Source organism: Trichomycterus rosablanca, chromosome 20 (assembly GCF_030014385.1).
Source record: "Trichomycterus rosablanca isolate fTriRos1 chromosome 20, fTriRos1.hap1, whole genome shotgun sequence".
Taxonomy (NCBI): domain Eukaryota; kingdom Metazoa; phylum Chordata; class Actinopteri; order Siluriformes; family Trichomycteridae; genus Trichomycterus; species Trichomycterus rosablanca.
The window spans coordinates 15,504,522-15,519,842 of NC_086007.1; the positions used below are offsets into that span (position 1 = coordinate 15,504,522).

General features: G+C 42.4%; 1 protein-coding gene across 1 annotated transcript in view; it reads left to right on the forward strand.

Moving 5' to 3' along the window:
* dph1 (diphthamide biosynthesis 1) overlaps window positions 1-15,321 on the forward strand; it is a 252,126-nt gene that overhangs the window by 190,087 nt on the left and 46,718 nt on the right. Inside the window, exons 7-8 of the mRNA XM_063016706.1 lie at window positions 9,786-9,854; window positions 11,007-11,163. Coding sequence (XP_062872776.1) covers window positions 9,786-9,854; window positions 11,007-11,163 — 226 coding nt within the window. The remainder of the gene's footprint in view (window positions 1-9,785; window positions 9,855-11,006; window positions 11,164-15,321) is intronic.

The following is a 15,321-nucleotide window of genomic DNA, read 5'->3' on the forward strand; positions in this document are numbered from 1 at the left end:
CTTATCCAGTCATACCAGCACAACACAGACTAACACACCACCACCATGTCAGTGTCACTGCAGTGCTGAGAATGATCCACCACCCAAATAATACCTGCTCTGTAGTGTCCTGACCATTGAAGAACAGCATGAAAGGGGGCTAACAAAGCATGCAGAGAAACAGATGGAATACAGTCAGTAATTGTAGAACTACAAAGTGCTTCTATATGGTAAGTGGAGCTGATTAAATGGATAGTGTGTGTAGAAACAAGGAGGTGGTTTTAATGTTATGGCTGATCGGTGTATATCACAAAGTTCTTGGTTCTCGATAAATTAAAAATTCAAATCATTACTGATATAAATTGTGTCATTTGTTTAATATAAATTGTGGAATTTAATGTAACAGTGGTCAATGGAAAACAAAAACTTGAACTCATTGAGGCCTGGATTGAAGTGAAAAATGAAATCACAGGCTAATCCAATTTGCCTGAATTGAGGACAAATATTCTGCTTGCAAAACTGCAACAATTAGTGTACTCAGTTCCCAAACCATTAAAAAGTCACTGTGCCCTGGAAGCTGCTGGAGCGTTCTAATTTCCCATGAGGGATTAATGAAGTGTTATCTGAAGTTTATTTTACTTAGTGTTATAGTGAGATTATTGTGTTCCATTATGTATTCTTTTTTTAACAGTGTACATTTAAGACTGGCATTTTATTTACTATCCCAATTCTGTTTGGAATGGGTGTTGTATAAACCTTTTATTTTATGTATACTTTTATGTATATTTATTTTATGGGCCAGTGATAGCTGAGTGGTTAAGGTACTGGACTAGTAAACAGAAGGTTGCCGGTTCAAGCCCCGCCACCACCAAGTTGCCACTGTTGGGTCCCTGAGCAAGGCCCTTAATCCTCAATTGCTCATCGTGTTCTGCTCATTGTGTAAGTCGCTTTGGATAAAAGCGTCTGCTAAATGCTGAAAATGTAAATGTATACAGTTATTAGCCATATACACAGATCAGCCATAACATTAAAACCACCTCCTTGTTTCTACACACACTGTCCATTTTATCAGCTCCACTTACCATATACAGTAAAAGCACTTTGTAGTTCTAAAATTACTGACTTGTTGTCCATCTGTTTCTCTGCATGCTTTGTTAGTCCCCTTTTATACTGTTCTTCAATGGTCAGGACTCTCCCAGGACCACTACAGAGCAGGTATTATTTAGGTGGTGGATCATTTTTAGCACTGCAGTGACACTGACATGGTGGTTGTGGTTGTGCTTGTATGAGTGGATAAGATACAGCAATGCTGATGGACCTCACTGTCACTGCTGGACTGAGAATGTACCACCAACCTAAAATATCCAGCCAACAGCGCCCCATGGGCAGCGTCCTGTGACCACTGATGAAGGTCTAGAAGATGACCAACTCAAACAGCAGCAATAGATGAGCGATCGTCTCTGACTTTACATCTACAAGGTGGACCAACTAGGTAGGAGTGTCTAATAGAGTGGACAGTGAGTGGACATGGTATTTAAAAACTCCAGCAGCACTGCTGTGTCTGATCCACTCATACCAACACAACACACACTAACACACCACCACCATGTCAGTGTCACTGCAGTGCTGAGAATGATCCACCACCTAAATAATACCTGCTCTGTGGTGGTCCTGTGGGGGTCCTGACCATTGAAGAACAGCATGAAAGGGTGCTAACAAAGCATGCAGAGAAACAGATGGACTACAGTCAGTAGTTGTAGAACTACAAAGTGCTCCTATATGGTAAGTTGAGCTGATAAAATGGACAGTGAGTGTAGAAACAAGGAGGTCGTTTTAATGCTATGGCTGATTGGTGTATGTGTGTGCGTGCTTGCGTAGTAAATATTTTACTAGTGCTGTTTCCAAGCCTGCTCTGGTAGCAAGTCAGTAATAGCCTAATTTTCTTAATTTCCTATTTAAAACTCATTATAAATCAATTCAGACCAATTGCACATTTAAGGGACATAGTCTTTATTTCCCCTTTAGATTAGTCATTAGCACTTCACACCCTTTAGCAAAGTCTCCCCTATTATACAACATCATCTAGTCTAGGGGGGTGAGGGCTGGCTTGTGCTGACCCATGAAGCCAGACACATTCCCTATTCTTTTATCTTTCGTCCGCTGCTGCAGACCCCTGCTCTAACCAAGGAGTGCCGTAACTAGCACAGACCTTTTTCGTCATGTGTGCAGTTGCCAACCGTTACGTTTTACCTGCCAGAGACAGGTTCACAAAAGGGCAGCATTGAGTATGAAGAGTCACGCTGAGATTTTTACTCTGATCTTACATTCTCTATTCAACCGCTGCTTATGCAATGCCAGTGGGCATATCAAATCCAATGCTTGAGGGAGAGGCATCACATAGCATCTTTAATACACGTGACCTTGCAGACGAACGCAGACATCCCAAGTTTCAAAAACTCATTTCAGGGAGCTAACGTAGCTAACTGAGCTAGCTAACTGTTCGCGTCACAAACACATTCATGTGTACTACATAGTGCACTAAATAGTGTGAAAGATAATAGATTTATGTTCCCTACATAGTGCACTAGATTGTATATTAGAAAATAATTTATGTTCCTTACTTAGTGCACTAGATAGTGTACTAGATAATAGACTTATGTTTCTTACATAATGCTTTAGGTAGCGTATTAGTTAACGGATTTAGGTTCCCTACATAGTGCACTAAATTGTATATCAGATAACGGATTTATGTTCCCTACATAGTGCACTAGATAGTATTTTAGATATGAATTTATGTTCCCTACGTAGTGCACTAGATAGTGAATTAGACAATTGGTTTTTGTTCCCTACACAGTGCACTAGATTGTATATCAGATCACGGATTTATGTTCCCTACATAGTTCACTAGATAGTGTATTAGATAACGCATTCTTATGTTTCTTACATGCTTTAGTTAGCGTTTTAGTTAACGGATTTAGGTTCCCTACATAGTGCACTAAATTGTATATCAGATAACGGATTTATGTTCCGTACATAGTGCACTAGAAAGTATAACTAGATGATGATTTGTGTTCCTTACATAGTGCACTAGATAGTGTATTACATAATTAATTATGTTCCCTACATAGTGCACTAAATTGTATATCAGATAACGGATTTATGTTCCGTACATAGTGCACTAGAAAGTATAACTAGATGATGATTTGTGTTCCTTACATAGTGCACTAGATAGTGTATTACATCATTATTTATGTTCCCTACATAGTGCACTAAATTGTATATCAGATAACGGATTTATGTTCCGTACATAGTGCACTAGAAAGTATAACTAGATGATGATTTGTGTTCCTTACATAGTGCACTAGATAGTGTATTACATAATTAATTATGTTCCCTACATAGTGCACTAAATTGTATATCAGATAACGGATTTATGTTCCGTACATAGTGCACTAGAAAGTATAACTAGATGATGATTTGTGTTCCTTACATAGTGCACTAGATAGTGTATTACATCATTATTTATGTTCCCTACATAGTGCACTAAATTGTATATCAGATAACGGATTTATGTTCCCTACACAGTGCGCTAGATTGTATATCAGATAACGGATTTAATACGGGATCGGAGAAAAAAGTCTGTCGCCTGCGTGTGTGTGCGCTCTTGGCCGCTCTTTCTAGATTCCGGGAGATTTTATCTGACTTGTGGGTATCAAGGAGCCGCTATGTATATGCGGGAGACTCCCGGAACTTCCTGGGAGACTTGGGATGTCTGCAAACGAAACCCAGACATCCCCCAACTGCTGTTAATGGCAACTATGTTTCTTGCTCTTCTGGATCTCCCAACGGAATAGAAATGTTTTTATTTACTTTAATTTACAGAATAAATTTCTATTCAATTACACTTTCAAAAACACTTTAATCTAAGCAGGCAAGTAGAACCAAAACATACAAGAACTAACTATAAGGATCATGTATTCAGCCCTGTACTGTGCTCTTGGTCAGCAACACACACCAGCCAGGTCAGTAGTCTTTGAGATCGAAGCCTGCCATTGGTGATCCAAAGATGACCCCTGAAGTTCTATGTAAAGCAAGAACTTTTGTGCTTGCTAGGCGTGCTTAGCATCTAAGTGAACCCAAAAAGTTCTTGATGAATTTTCCCCACAGCTTAATCCCAGGACCATCCAACCAAAAGGATCAAGCACTTTGGCCTGTACTGTTCATTTAGTGTACACCACACCTGGCGGGCGACGCGGTGGCTAAGTGGGTAGCACTGTCGCCACACAGCAAGAAGGTCCTGGGTTCGATCCCCGGGTGGGACGGTCCGGGTCTTTTCTGTGTGGAGTTTGCATGTTCTCCCCGTGTCTGCGTGGGTTTCCTCCCACAGTCCAAAGACATGCAAGTGAGGTGAATTGGAGATACTAAATTGTCCTTGACTGTGTTTGATAAACCCTGCTATAAAGCCAATAATACGTTTTCTTTTTCCTATGTTGATTAAAAGGGCCGCACTGCTCAGGACCTTCTTGCTGTAAGGTGACAGTGCATCGAGCCACTGTACCTCCCTGCATAGAATTTAAGTAGCCAAATTTGACCCCACAGTTTAACGGAACTACAAGACCTCTTGTAGTTCCCCCTCAGGCGTCTACACAGAAATCATTGGCTATGTCTGAGGGGGGTGGTTCATCGGGCTAGCTTTTGGGAGATACATTTTGGGAAAAGGCACCGGCAAAAAACTCTGCAAAATCAGGTATGTGGACCAGAATATGCAGTAGGGACCCCTAAATAACGGAGCAGCCAAAAAAAAAAGCGTCTCTGGTTAATTAACAATGCAGAATCATTTCCTCAGGATCTTCAGGCTGTGCAGCACCCTTACTACCTGTGTCACTGTCTTACGGCAAATCGATACAACACATATACCTTTAGTGAGTGGGGTGTTGTCCTGCATCAGTCCCTACTTTCCCTGCAAGCAGATGTTTTCACCTGATAGATTTTTAATAATTCTGAAGGTGAGGTGGGGGTGGTGAATATCCTAGTGTGGGAAATGGTACGGTTCTCCTTTGATCTTGTTCCATTTCCCATAGCATTAAAATCAGAATTGTTCTTTTAAATTGTGTTTACCTGCTTTTGTGTGTAAGGTCATCGCATTTCTACATGCAATAAAAGAGCTTCCTAAGAAAAGCTAGAACAAAAGCAAAGTCAATGTGTGTCACCATGCTATTGAAGCAGACAAAACTGTGTGTGGATCAGTTTTAATGCAGTGTTAAAGATAAGCCCTATAAGAACTAAGAACTCCTCATGTTAAAATTGAGTTGACCTCTCCTTCCTTTTGCAACTATAACAGTCTTAGGGAAGGGTTTCAACAATATACTGTTTTGTGTCTGTCCCCATTAAGTTAAAATGAATTTGTGATTTGCAGCAAGTGCTAAACTTTCTGAATTGCAGTGTTGTAGTTTAATCATTTGAGCTGGAACCCAATGAAAAAAGAAAGATAATCAAGCCTTTGACTGAACCAGCTTCATGGCACATACTGTACATGTTGACTTTACAGTTTCACACAAAACAAGCACACAATGAAAAACATGGGTGAGAAACACTATTTAATAATAAATGCAAACATTTACATTTCACATTTTTATCTAAAGTGACTTACTGTACTGTGACAGTAGATTGCAATTAATCTTAATCTGCACTTTAATCTGTATATTGTTTTTAGCTGTATAACTTGTTTATAGTACATTCAATAATATATTCAACTTCATATATCTTGTTCATACCAATGCTATTTACCCACTGTAAATAATGTATATCATAGATACCGTATATCCTGAACTTTCTGGTTATTGCACTTCTGGTTAGATGCTAAACTGCATTTCGTTGCCTTGTACATGTGTAATGACAATGAAGTTGAATCGAATCGAATCTAAAAATTGATAAGCAATTGAGGGTTAAGGGCCAGTAGTTAGTACCTACCAAAAGTGGTCCAAAAAACAAGCAGTTTTCCGGATCATAGACGTATAGTTCATCATGGTGGGTTAAATCCCACAATTGCTAAAAAGGTAATAATAGAAAGGTATCCAAACATGCATGTCTGTGCTGACCCCTGTTCACCACCAAAAGTGATTACTCCTCCTGTTCTTCAATGGTCAGGACTCTCCCAGGACCACTACAGAGTAGGTATTATTTAGGTGGTGGAGGTGTGTTAGTGTGTGTTGTGCTGGTATGAGTGGATAAGACACAGCAGCGCTGATGGAGTTTTTAAACACCTCAATGTCACTGCTGTACTGAGAATAGTCCACCAACCAAAAACATCCAGCCAGCAGCGCCTTGTGGGCAGCGTCCTGTGACCACTGATGAAGGTCTAGAAGATGACCAACTCAAACAGCAGCAATAGATGAGCGATCGTCTCTGACTTTACATCTACAAGGTGGACCAACTAGGTAGGAGTGTCTAATAGTGTGGACAGTGAGTGGACACAGTATTTAAAAACTCCAGCAGCGCTGCTGTGTCTGATCCACTCATACCAGCACAACACACACTAACACACCACCACCATGTCATCGTAACTGCAGTGCTGAGAATGATCCACCACCTAAATAATACCTGCTCTGTGGTGGTCAGGTGGGGGTACTGACTATTGAAGAACAGGGTGAAAGCAGGCTAAAAAATATGTAGAGAAATAGACGGACTACAGTCAGTAATTGTAGAACTTCAAAGTGCTTCTATATGGTAAGTGAAGGTGATGAAATGGACAGTGAGTGTAGAGGGGGTGGTTTATATATGTATATGTTAGCTTATGTATGTCAGGGCGCAGGGTAATAAAAGTAATTGCTGTGCTTTTCTGTGTTATCAATCATATTTTCCCACACACACATGAGTATCCTGTAACACTGCACAAGACTGATAAAACACGGCCTAAATAAAAACCAACATGTCACCTTAACCTCTGACATGCTGTCTGTGTAAGGGCAACATCAATCTCCTCTTCTCTAATTCAGCATGCCTGCTCTACGAGGAAGATTAGTCACTGCTATTATATTACACCATCCCGACTGTAGCAATAAGATTAACTGCTAATTAAATCTTAAGGGGTGGTATATTTCAGGAGATATAGACCAGTATGTTCAAAGGGTGGGCATAATGGGAAGGATGACCATGGGAAAATGGCTCTATCTTTAAATAATAGAAAAGCTTCTGGCTCCTACACACTGTCTCTGAAGAGTTGAGGGGAATATAAAGCTTTCTCTGTGGGCTGCGGAGTGAAGAATAGCTTGTGTGTTTGGCGTACTCTTGGTGTACTGCTGGGTTTGCTTTATGGACCACAGAGATCTGTCTCATTACAGTAATGAGCTGTGGCTCAGTGAATGGGCCATGCATTAAAGGGAGCTTTAAAATGCTAAATGATACAGTATTTAAACCTGCATTTCAGCTACACACAAGATGTTAAAGTCTTCTTGTGTGTTTATAAATCAAGGAATTGTTTAGGAATCAAATACATTTTCAACATGCTGGCAGGTTACAACCCCAGCAGGTACCTCAAATCATTACGGGGCTGGTTAGCTACTGCTGAATGAGTTCAGCAGTGAGTCCGGTTGGAGTTTTCTCCTTCTGCATTGGCATTTTTGACTGACGGAGGGGGCACAGAGCTGCAGATGATTAATGAGTCGGTTCCCTTTCATTGACAATCACCTGCTCCTTGTTAGCAGTAATTTGCTTCAGGTGGGAGGTTTTGGTATATAGTGGTTCTTCTTTTTACAGAGTTGCCAGTTCCTCTGTCTTAAACTTAAACCTGCTTTCTTTTTGGAACCATGATACTGGACTTGCTGAGGTTCAGCTTTGCACTGGTATACAATGCCACACAATTAGAGAACTTCCCCGGTGTCAGCGTGTTTTGACCACAAGACAGAACCAGCCTTATAGAGTGTGACGTCTTTGTTTTTTGAAGCAGATCCTGCCGTAAATCCGTCTGTGTTTAGGGTTCATAACCGAGTTCTCACAGAAGACCGGACGGAGCAGTCTGTCATATTGTGTCAACCAGTTCTCAGTTCTGTGCTATCCCTGTTCTGTCCACTTTCTTTATTGTGGGCTGTGGATTGATCTGAATTAATTTAGATCAGTAGTTCTCTGTTTTTTTTTTGTTTGTTTTTTTACCTCTGAACCAGACTACATCTTGAAATAAATAAATAATGAGCATGGGCGCTCAGGTGTTGCAGCGGAATATTCCACTAGCACACCAGCACTGAGATTCACCCCGGTTCGAATTAGGACTCTGCTACCTGTCGGCTGGATGCCATTAAGCGGGCAGTGCCTGCAGCAGACAAAATGGGCCATGAGTCTGCTGGGTGGGAAAAGGCCAGGTTAAGTGGGTGAGGTCTTCAAACGTTGTGCAAGGACTCTGGTTAGCAGACCAAGGCACCTGTACAGAAGTGGAAGAGGCTTTTGTGCGAATCCACCAAGGTATGGGTGAAAAAGAAAGGGTTAAAGGACTCGCACACGTCGGAGTGGGGCATGGAGCAGGCAAATATACCCTTCTTAAATGCAGTTGGGATCCCCAGCAGTGCAAGACTAATTGGCTACGCTAAATGCATGAATAGAAAAAATAAATGAATAAATATGAGCATGATGTATGACACAAGGCAGTATGCACATCACTTGAAGCCATTTTAGAACCAGCCAGATTGGCAAACAGAGAAATATCTTAAGCTTCCAAATATCTTTTAATCTCTTAAAAGTATTTAGACCCTTTGTTGTGGCACTCCAGACTGTGGTCAGGTGCATCATGTTTTTCTCTTTTTCTCGGATTTTCCCCCCAATTTTCTCCCCTAATCTAGTCGTATCCAATCACCCTGATTGTGTTACACTTCACCTCTACTGATACAACCCTCCACTGCTGACTGAGGAGCTTCGCAACTGAGTTACTCAGTACCGACTGCATCTTTTCACCTGCACGAGGCGAGTTCATATGTGAATCAGCTTTGTGCATGGAGAGCCACACCCTGATCAGCATTATTCCCTGACTCTGCACAGGCGCCATCAATCAGCCAGCAGAGGTCATAATTGCACCAGTTATGAGGAACCCTGGTCCGGCTCACCCCACCCTCTGAACAACAACCAATTGTTGTTTATATGACCGCCCAGCCAGATGGCGGAGCTGAGATTGGATACGATGTATTCAATATCCCAGCTCTGGTGTGCTAGCGTGTTTTACCACTGCGCCACCTGAGTGGCCTTAACTGGACATTTTGACAGGACAGTTTGGAAAGACAAACCTGGATATATAAAGCCCAGAATTATTATTAATTAGCTTTGTTTTCATTTATTATCTATTTGCAATTGTCCCCTGGCTCGAGCTTCACTCTTTGCTGCACTCAGTTGGAACAAACTTGAGCTAGGAAATGCACAGAATTGCACAGTATCATCAAATGCAGACAAAGAAAGTTCTGTTTATCTGTGCATTTAAATAATTAAGTTATTTTCTTCTTTCCGATTGCATTCACTTTTGTCCAGAGTGATTTGTTGTTTCTCTTTCATGAATTCTAAGTTCATCTTTTCTTTTACACTGTCATTCCAAAATAACTCATAAAAGACTTGCTGCTGATCTTTTGAAGAAATAGCAAACTAGGTACTCAGACTACAGACATTTCTGTTTACTTGTGCCCTTCAGTACTTGTTCTTTGCAATTATTCTCTGAGCAAATTTTGCCTTTTCATTTATTTATTCATTAATTTTAAATATATTTTAATTGAAGTAAGCTATGTAAATAAACTTGTGTTTATTCTCTGTCTGATGGGATTTGTTTACTAATGCAGATACCTTGGTGATGGAAGATTTCACTTGGAATCAGTTATGATTGCCAACCCAGATGTTCCAGCTTACAGGTAAACCAATTGAATTATGCACTATATATACACTGCCTGGCCAAAAAAAAAGGTCACCACCTGGATTTAACTAAGCAAATAGGTAAGACCCACCCTCACCATTTCCAACCAAAATATAGAAGTGTGGAAACTTTTTAAAGATCCCTTGATGAAGTACTTGCAGTAAAACCTTTCATACCCTTTTTCCACCGATGCAGAACTGGCAAAATCGACCCAGACAATACGAACAACACTTAACGTGAAAAATAAAGTTTAACGTATCTTGTTGTACTAAAACAACAAGCGTCGAATTTGGGCAGAATTCAAGAGAGAATTTCAGTGTTCCTATGTCATACTTTTAGTACATTCAGCCACGTTACGCTTTTTTTTTTTATGTTAAGCTTTTTTAACTCTCCTGAGAAGCTGATTCTCAGAACCCCAAGCTGCAAAACCACCACACATGAAGTAAATACAGCTAAACATACGTAGATATATGTTTTGTATTTTAGAGTGGATTTAATGGTTATTTCACACAAATGGATGTTCGTGTCGTGGAACTTTAGTGATGTTTTACCGCTTAAGCCAAGTGCTAAACAAAGTGGCTATTTGCTCCGAGAGTCGTGGTGAGAGCGAAGCGCAAAACGCTTCTCACGTGAATGCACTGAAGAAAACAACAATGGCGACAAACACGTCTATGTCTTCTTATCACCAATTGTGGAGTGATGCTTTTTGCATAAAAACAAACATCTGTAACAACAGCACAAATGCTCGCAGGTGATCTACACGCTCCGCCATCATGTTACCACTATTTACTTTCATTGCACAATGCCCATTGTTGATGACGCATGCTTGGATCCCAAAAACTGGTGGAAATGCGGGTCGGCTCTCTAAAAAACACCAAGGTTCTGAGAAACCCGAACAGAAGAAAAAAGTTCAGGCTTTGCCATAAAATACAACCTTATAACGGCTGGTCTCAGAAGACTACTGTAGCACCTTAGGCTCTGCAGTTATAGGAGATAACTATCTATAGAGTAGTGCTGACTGTTCACTTTATAACAACACCACCTCATTACTGATTATTTTTAACTGTTTACCCCATTATGCTAAATTCCCTACATATTTAACCTGCTCTGTGTCATAAAAATGTGACATGCTGTTCATTTTTGTTTGCAGGTATGATCCATACAGTAAAGTGTTCTCTCGGGAGTATTATGACCACAAGGCTATGCGAGCCAATAGACTGCAGGCAATAGAGAAGGCACGCTCAGCCCAGAGGTGGGGCCTCATTCTGGGCACACTCGGACGCCAGGGCAATCCCAAAATTCTAGAGGTAAGATGTTAGTAAATCTGTCTGTCTGTCTATCTGTCTGTCTATCTATCTGTCTGTCTGTCTATCTGTCTGTCTACCCATGCTTCATACCCCTGCTTTATATCACTTCTCCATACCCCTGCTTCATACCCCTGTTCCATACCTCTTCTCCATACCTCTGCTCCATACCTCTGCTTCATACCCCTGCTCTATACCCCTGCTTCATACCCCTGCTCTATATCCCTGCTCTATATCCCTGCTCTATATCCCTGCTTCATACCCCTGCTCCATACCCCTGCTCCATACCCCTGCTCCATACCTCTGCTCCATACCTCTGCTTCATACCCCTGCTCCATACCCCTGCTTCATACCTCTGCTTCATACCCCTGCTCTATACCCCTGCTCCATACCCCTGCTCCATACCCCTGCTCTATTCCCCTGCTCCATACCCCTGCTCCATACCCCTGATCTATACCTTTTCTCCATACCCCTGCTCCATACCCCTGCTCCATACCCCTGCTCTATACCACTGCTCTATACCACTGCTTCATACCCCTGCTCCATACCCCTGCTCCATATCTCTGCTCTACACCCCTGCTCCATACCCCCGCTCTATACCACTGCTTCATATCCCTGCTCTATATCCCTGCTCTATATCCCTGCTCTTTACCCCTGCTCCATACCCCTGCTCCATACCCCTGCTCTATACCACTGCTTCATACCCCTGCTCTATATCCATGCTCTATATCCCTGCTCTTTACCCCTGCTCCATACCCCTTCTCCATACCCCTGCTCCATACCTCATTTTCATACCTCTGCTTCATACCCCTGCACTATACCACTGCTTCATACTTTTGCTTTTTACCCCTGCTCCATACTCCTGCTTCATACCCCTGCTTCATACCTCTGCTCCATACCTCTGCACTATACCACTGCTTCATACTCCTGCTTTATACCCCTGCTCCGTACCCCTGCTTCATTCCCCTGCTTCACTTCTTTGCTCCATATATCTGCTCTATACCACTGCTTTATACCTCTGCTTCATACCCCTGCTCCACACCCCTGCTCCATACCCCTGCTCCATACTCCTGCTTCATACCCCTGCTTCATACCTCTGCTCTATACCACTGCTTCATACCCCTGCTCTATATCCCTGCTCTATACCCCTGCTCCATACCCCTGCTCTATATCCCTGCTCGATATCCCTGCTCGATATCCCTGCTCGATATCCCTGCTCCTATATCCCTGCTCTATATCCCTGCTCTATACCCCTGCTCTATACCCCTGCTCTATATCTCTGCTCTTTATCCCTGCTTCATACCCCTGCTCTATACCCCTGCTCTATACCTTTGCTCCATACCCCTGCTCCATACCCCTGCTTCATACCTCTGCTCCATACCCCTGCTCTATACCTTTGCTCCATACCCTTGCTCTATACCCCTGCTCCATACCCCTGCTCTATATCCCTGCTATATACCACTGCTTCATATCTCTGCTCTACACCCCTGCTCCATACCCCCGCTCTATACCACTGCTTCATACCCCTGCTCTATATCCCTGCTCTATATCCCTGCTCTTTACCCCTGCTCCATACCCCTGCTCCATACCTCTGCTCCATACCTCTGCTTCATACCCCTGCTCCATACCCCTGCTTCATACCTCTGCTTCATACCCCTGCTCTATACCCCTGCTCCATACCCCTGCTCCATACCCCTGCTCCATACCCCTGCTCCATACCCCTGCTCCATACTCCTGCTCCACACCCCTGCTCCATACCCCTGCTCCATACTCCTGCTTCATACCCCTGCTTCATACCTCTGCTCTATACCACTGCTTCATACCCCTGCTCTATATCCCTGCTCTATACCCCTGCTCCATACCCCTGCTCTATATCCCTGCTCGATATCCCTGCTCGATATCCCTGCTCCTATATCCCTGCTCTATATCCCTGCTCTATATCCCTGCTCTATACCCCTGCTCTATACCCCTGCTCTATATCTCTGCTCTTTATCCCTGCTTCATACCCCTGCTCTATACCCCTGCTCTATACCTTTGCTCCATACCCCTGCTCCATACCCCTGCTTCATACCTCTGCTCCATACCCCTGCTCTATACCTGTGCTCCATACCCTTGCTCTATACCCCTGCTCCATACCCCTGCTCTATATCCCTGCTATATACCACTGCTTCATATCCCTGCTCTATATCCCTGCTCTATACCCCTGCTCTATACCACTGCTTCATATCCCTGCTCTATATCCCTGCTCTTTACCCCTGCTCCATACCCCTGCTCCATACCCCTGCTCTATACCATTGCTCCATACCCCTGCTCCATACCTCTGCTCCATACCCCTGCTCCATACCCCTGCTCATACCCCTGCTCTATATCCCTGCTCCATACCCCTGCTTTCATACCCCTGCCTCATACCCCTGCTTCATACACCTTCATACCCCTTCTCCATACCCCTGCTCCATACCTCTGCTTCATACCCCTGCACTATACCACTGCTTCATACTCTTGCTTTTTACCCCTGCTCCATACTCTTGCTTCATACCCCTGCTTCATACCTCTGCTCCATATCTGCACTATACCACTGCTTAGGTTTGGGCGATATTGCCGATTTTCATACCGTCATACCGTCTTCAGGAAATACCGCGGTATACGGTATTACCGCGGACAAACTTTACAGTGTACACACGAGTGTAATTACAATATTTCAATGTTTTAATATAAAAAGATTTAACAATCTGAACGTCAAACATTGCTTATCTTGTCTGATCTATAATAAATACGCATAAGTATAAATGCATGTGTATCAATTACACTTTAACACAAACATTAACACATAACATTTTGGCATTGTAATCTCTCTCTGCCCACACAAAACAGAATAATAGCAGGCTACACACTTCAATATATTTCAAAAGTTAACTGCTTACTTTATAGTTACAGATATTTCTTAAAAGTGTATGAACGTGTACGATTAGTTATGCCTGTAATCCAGAATAAAGTTCTATACTGTAACAAAAAATATGAATGTAAATGTTCATGCTGCGATGACGGTGATGTAAAATAATGTTAAAATAATTCAAAGTCCAAACATTTGAGTGGTTAACGAGAACGCTACTTTACATGTCACACAAGCTCAGTGCAAAACAACTCGAGCACAGAAACGGTACAAATCCGATCTATTCCCTACACACTCGCTCCCTACGCCCTATAGTGCGCTTAACATTCTTAAAGGGCCAGACAATATATTTTATAATTCAAATTACACGACAGGTGAGACATTCTTTTTTTCTTAATATAGCGCTTTTATTCTACAAATCAAACTCCGTTTACTGTTCCTTCACTCTCTTCTCCTAGTTCTCTGTCATCTTTCACTGCTGTTGACTCTTCTGCTACTTTAAAGATCTTGGCCGCTTCAAAGCCCACTACCTCATTTCTTGACCCCGCTCCCACTTATCTTCTGAAATCCTGTGGTTCGCTCTTAGCTGCTCCTATCTGTCATCTTGTCAATCTCTCACTCTCTTCTGGTTCTGTCCCTTCTGATCTTAAAACTGCCGCTGTCACTCCCATCCTAAAGAAACCGGGTCTGGACAGATCTGTGTTAAACAACTTCAGACCAATCTCGAATCCTCCATTCCTTTCTAAGGTTCTCGAAAAAGTCGTGGCTTCTCAGCTTCTTGACTTTATGAGCACAAATAATCTATTTGAAACTTTCCAGTCGGGTTTTCGTTCCCAACACAGCACTGAGACTGCTCTACTCTATGTGCTGAACGATCTAATACGTTCCTCGGACTCTGGTTTTGTCTCGTCTCTTCTTCTTCTAGATCTCTCTGCTGCTTTCGATACGGTTAACCACAACATCCTTCTGACTCGTCTGTCTGATATTGGGATTTCTGGCATTGTACTCTCCTGGTTCAAATCCTATCTATCTGACAGGCATTTTTTCATTCGCTTGGGTAATCATGTTTCCGACACTGCTTTGGTGAAACAAGGGGTACCGCAAGGCTCTGTACTGGGGCCTCTTCTTTTTATTATTTACATCTTTCCACTTGGTTCCATCATACGCAGACACGGTCTTAACTTTCACTGCTACGCAGATGATACCCAACTCTACCTTGCCTTCAAACCATCCATTTCTTTTCCTCCCACCTCGCTTACCTCATGTATCCA